This window comes from Ailuropoda melanoleuca, chromosome 2, assembly GCF_002007445.2.
Source record: "Ailuropoda melanoleuca isolate Jingjing chromosome 2, ASM200744v2, whole genome shotgun sequence".
Classification (NCBI taxonomy): domain Eukaryota; kingdom Metazoa; phylum Chordata; class Mammalia; order Carnivora; family Ursidae; genus Ailuropoda; species Ailuropoda melanoleuca.
The window spans coordinates 165,743,569-165,748,924 of record NC_048219.1 but is presented as its reverse complement, the minus strand read 5'-3'; the positions used below and the strand labels follow the sequence as shown (position 1 = coordinate 165,748,924).

The 5,356-nt window shown below is 42.6% G+C and overlaps 2 protein-coding genes across 2 annotated transcripts in view; both read right to left on the bottom strand.

Moving 5' to 3' along the window:
- CASP10 (caspase 10) overlaps positions 1-5,060 on the bottom strand; it is a 14,631-nt gene extending 9,571 nt beyond the window's left edge. Inside the window, exons 1-4 of the mRNA XM_034642479.1 lie at positions 4,870-5,060; positions 3,115-3,468; positions 1,706-1,828; positions 1,446-1,477 (exon numbers count right to left, since the gene is read on the bottom strand). Of these exons, the coding sequence (XP_034498370.1) occupies positions 1,446-1,477; positions 1,706-1,828; positions 3,115-3,461 (502 nt within the window). The 5' untranslated portion in view covers positions 3,462-3,468; positions 4,870-5,060. The remainder of the gene's footprint in view (positions 1-1,445; positions 1,478-1,705; positions 1,829-3,114; positions 3,469-4,869) is intronic.
- CFLAR (CASP8 and FADD like apoptosis regulator) overlaps positions 3,391-5,356 on the bottom strand; it is a 36,448-nt gene continuing 34,482 nt past the window's right edge. Inside the window, exons 10-11 of the transcript XR_004623564.1 lie at positions 4,870-4,923; positions 3,391-3,468 (exon numbers count right to left, since the gene is read on the bottom strand). The gene's annotated coding sequence lies outside the window, so the exon portion shown is untranslated. The remainder of the gene's footprint in view (positions 3,469-4,869; positions 4,924-5,356) is intronic.

Genomic DNA, 5,356 nt, shown 5'->3' with positions numbered 1-5,356 from the left:
CTCCCCCTGCTCGTGTACCCTCTCTCGCTGGCTGTCTCTATCTCTGTCAAATAAATAAATAAATAAATAAATAAATATTTTTAAAAAAAGAATAAAAAGATAAAAAGAAGAAAAAGGTGTAAAAAACAAAAACAGAAATCTATCAGAACTTTCAGGGGCTATCTACGGGAGAAAATTAGCAGATTCTGATAAACGGCAGTATGTATAAGAATGTTAGCCGTGTATCTTTGCATATCCCATCAAGGTAGTTTAGTTCAGCTGCTAATCTCTCCAGTGATTCATTGCAAAAGCATATAAACGGAAAGGGTTCAGGACATTTTCTCAGAAAGAGAAAAGGAAGGCTATATCATCCCATTCATGTATGCTTTCATCCAGAGCACGATTCTGTAACAGATTCTAAAGGTTCTGGGCCTATACTGATGAGTAAGACTCAGTCTCCAACCCCACGGAACCCACAACCAACTTCTGGAAAAAAGGAGCCTCAAGAGATGACTAATCAAAAGACACAGAGGCTAAAACCCCTGAGGGCTCTAAAAGGGGAAAAAATATCTCAAAGATTGTGAGCAATGTAAACAAAATGAACATACTCAGGTCTACGGGTCGGACACCAGGAAACCTAATGAGCTACTTACATAGTCCTCATTTAACCTACCCCATGTAAAACAGCTTCCCAATCCTCAGTGATTTTTCTAAAGACCAAATTTATTTGTCAATAATATCAGCCGATCTCAGGAGACTATGATAATGGGAGGGGTACGCGTGCCATGTGGAGCGTGGGTGATACTCGGAGCATGGGTGATACTCAGAGCGTGGGTGATACTCGCATTCCTAAGTTGCATGGGGGGGCAGGGAGGTTCATGGCTGTTCACTTAGTACTACATTTTGTAACTTCCATACACGTTACTTGTTTTTTTGGGTGTCACCAGATGTTACATAACTTAAAATCTAATAAAAATAGCAGTTGAATAGCACAATTATAAAGTAATGTTAAAGGGTAAAATTTGAAAAGTGGTCCTTCCCAAGCTAACTAACTTGCTTGTTACAAGTTGATATTACAATCAAAAGAAAAACATATGAAGTTTTAAGGCCTGGAAGAGAGATCGGCTGCTACTTTCCTACCCTTAAATGTGACCCATACAGCAATAATATTAATAGACAGCAATTATGTTATTATTAAAAATACTACTATCAGTTCAAAACACCTGGACAGCCCTCTACAAAGCGTATCCTCAAACAGATGTCTCATTTGATTTTCACAAAAACCCTACATAGGAGATAATGCAAAGTTCCTCAAAAGGACACTTAATATAGTTGATCAATGACTCATTCCCACTCTGCCATGATTTCCTGCCTCCTCATTTCCACACATTTCTCTATGGTAAAACATGGTAGGTCCCAACAGCAGTTAACCATTTGCTACCTGATTACTAGGTGCCAAATTTTACCCACATTATGTTGTCTAATTCTCCCAACAGTCCTGGAAGGAGTGTGATTGTCCGAAATATGATGTACGAGAAAACGGAGACTCAGAAAACTTCAATCCCTCACCTCACATCAAGGCGTTAGAACCAGGACTAGAATTCAGGCCCATACAGCACCAAAGTCAATGTTCCTAAGCACTGTATGACATCATCTCCAGCAAGTACAAACCCTTTCTGAAAACCCCGTCCAGCATATTCCCAACACTAATTATAGCAGTGCTCACAAATACCCCACCCTATACGACCCACTTACCATCTGGATTTTGGGAATCGAGTCCCTCAGAAGGAAGATCATGTCCTTTAAGTTCTCTGAGCCGATGCCTTCTGACAGTTCATAGAGCAGGTTTCTAAGACATACATCCAAGAGAAACAAATAAAACCTCACACTTGCAGAGGACAGCACAGTAAATCAAGTGCTTTTTTATAAATATTCTCTCTCATGTGAATGATCACAACCTATAAGTAGACAATTTTGAATCCCACTGTATAGATTCAAAACAAAACCCTGAGCCTTAAGTGGCCCATTACATTAATATAACACAATAAGGGGGTGCTGGGGTAGGTGCAGGTAAGTCTCGGACTCTTGATTTCAGCTCAGGTCATGATCTCAGGGTTGTGAGATCAGGCCCTGCATTGGGCTCCACACTGAGTGTGGAGTCTGCTTAAGATTCTCTGTCTCCCCCTCCCTCTGCCCTCCCCTCCTCACACTCCCCCGGTGCCCACTTGAGCACACACACTCTCTCTCAAAAAATAAAATAAGATTAAAAACAAAATAAAATTTTAAAAGATAACACAATAAGCAGTAGAAGTAGGCTGAAGGATCAACTATACTCTGTTGTATATTTCAAAGTTGCTAAAGAGTGGGTTTTAAAAGTTCTCATCACTCACACACACACAAAATTTGTAACTATATATGGTGACGAATGTCAAATTTACTGTGGCGATCATTTCACAATATATACATACATCAAATCATGATGTTGTACATCCAAAACTATTATAATGTTATAGGTCAATTATATCTCAATTACAAATAAAAAACTTAAGTAAACAAAATCATGTTACCTAAGGTCTGACCCATGATAGACCTGTGCCTGTACGTCACACCATGGATAATATGTCTGTATTTTACCTCTCTGGGTTTCACCCAAAAATGTATGAAAATTTAAAACTGGACAAGGTATAAATGGTGTCCTTCCCTACCCCATAGACACATCTCCTTTGTCATTCTGCTTATGTGGCCTCAAAAATGCATACATTCCCTCTTCTCATGAGTCCCCACAGTGACTCACAGGAAGAAGGGCTGTCTGGGAATGTGGAGGGTAAAAAAGTGGAGGCCCTGCTACGCTGAAGCGGGCTTCCTGGGGCAGTGAGAAGCCAACCAAGGGAAGCCACTGCCAGGCCCAGAGCCCGGCTTTGAAAAGCCTCGCTGACCTCCCCACCTCTCATCTCATGAGCACCTGACGCGCAGCGAGATCTGGTTTAGAAGCACTGTGTCATCCAAGGGCGTAGATAAGAAGATCTTAATCCCAGCCTCTTTTCAAAGCCCCGTGGCCCAAAGGAACACTGACTAGGTGGAAAGCACCCCCCCACCCCACCCCTGACCCCGTCTTGATCACAGACCCCTCCTCACCTGAACAGAGAGACCCTCCCTCGGGTAGGCAGCAAACTCTCCACTTGCTCTTTGCTTTGGTTGAGGTACCGCAGCAGCGATTTCTGCTTGATTATGTAGAGGAGTTCTGCTAGGAAGAAAGGGTCTTCCTCACTCAGCAGCTCCTGGGCCAACAGATGATCAAAAATGTCTGAGGCTGAGCTGGACTTCTCCAGGTTCTTGTGGGAGATGCAGTCTCGGCAGAGAAACTTTAAGCCCTCCACATCTTGGTTCCCCAGCTTTGAATCAATGGTCAGAAGCTTCCCGCGGAAGCTCGATTGACCATTATCATCTGAAGGGAAATTCGAACTTTGACCTTGAGATGTCATGGCCAGCCTGAAAGAGACAGAGGTGGGGCAGCACATGAGAGAGGAAGCATACATGGAACCCCAGCTTATCAGGCCTCCTCCGTTCCAGGCAGGAGACTTTCCCAAAAGGGCTGAAAAATTCCTGTGAGCTTACTTCAAAAACCAATCGCCAGAAAAATGAGCCCAACACTTGTGTGGCGACCCTTTTGGAGGCCTGGAGGGAGCTCTTTTTGGAATCCGATTTACTTTGATTTCTCTCCCAAGTCAAAATGTCCCTGGTGAGAGCTAGTCAAAAGGGATGCTGACAAAGCACAATCTCTCCCCATTAGAACTCTTCACTCATTCCCACCAAGAGACAGAAATAGCACTTAGATTTATGCCTTTCATTTTAGAAATAAAGCGGTCTGGGGGTTTATATTTCACAAGCGTCCAGTAATCCAAGAACAACCATAACGGACAGGTCCATATCGCACAAAAAGAGAAGCCATAATCCTAGACCCCAAAAGAAAGGGTGGTTTTGGACAAGAGTTGCCCAAATCAATGAAGGAAGTCACAAATTACCTAAATTAGTATTTCCACCAGATGAGTTCATAAAGTTCATATGGTACTTTCTACACTAAATTCCATTCTAATCAGAGGAGCAATGAGCTGATAAAATTTTTCAGTGTAATATTGTTTATTCTGTAAGGCCTCAAGGTATATATTCTCTCTGCAAGACTTGGCTATTTAGAAACAAGAAACCACTTTACAAAGGAAGGAGAACGTAACAAAAAACATCACTAACAAAGAGTGGTTAGATCTAGGTGGTAGAAATACAAATACTATAAATTCTCTTCTCGGCTCCTGTCCGAGTTTCTTGGATTTTATGCAATAAACACACATTACTTTTTTTGTTAGAACAAGAAAATAAGGGGCGCCTGGGTGGCTCAGTAGGTACAGCATGTGACGCTTGATCTCAGGGTTTTGAGTTCAAGCCCCACATTGGGTGTGGCCGATTACTTAAGGAGATAAAGAGAGGGAGGGAAAGGGGGGGTCAGAGAAAGAAAACAGAAAATGGTGTTTTTAATGTGATCATCCATGGGGTCTTCCCTTCTGGAAGTAGTCTGTGATACCAGAAACCAAACGAACGGTTTCTTGGAGACGGCTTCTTATTCTAAGTTACCCACGTTTGCCTCGAAGTTTCCCAAACATTCCAATCTGTAGTCGGCCAGACTTTGTTTCTATTTAGGGACTAGCATATTTCCGCCTGTAAAAGTCTCTGTTGGAGCTTTCTGGGGCTTTTTAAACCTTCATTTTCCCTAGCACGGCTAGTAAATCCAGGCAAAAATAGTGCCACTGCCGACGAGAGTTTCTACAAGTGTCTGTCACTAAAGCAAGGAACAAGGCTAGAGGGTAAGAGCTCAGCAGCGGAAAGGTGCTAATCCCATACCTTCAGATCCAATTCCGTTGACCCTCTGGAGGTAAATGGTTCCGGAGACACTGCCTGAAAATAAAGTTTTAAAGAAATTAGAATCTTCTGCGTGATCCAAGTTCCAGCGAAGTTCCCATTTGCGCGGGAAGAGAACTCAAGACTTGCGGCCTCCGCAAGGGAAAACGGGATCTTCCGGTTGGGCAGCTTTATAAATTATTTCCTGCCTACGTCATCGCTGCCCCGGCTGCCTTTTCCCCTCCCTCTGCGGGTTTGGGGTAACTCTGACAAACAGCGCCTCCTAAAGGCAAGAGTCACAACTTTCCACAACGGGACAGCTCCGGATTTTCCTAGGTTAAACCAAGGGCTCCTACAAATAAACTTTTGAAAGGGACTAAGCGTTCTTGCCATTCCGTTGGATCACTGAGATTGATGAAAGGAAAAAAAGAAGAAAAGAAAAGAAAAGAAAAGAAAAGAAAAGAAAAGAAAAGAAAAGAAAAGAAAAGAA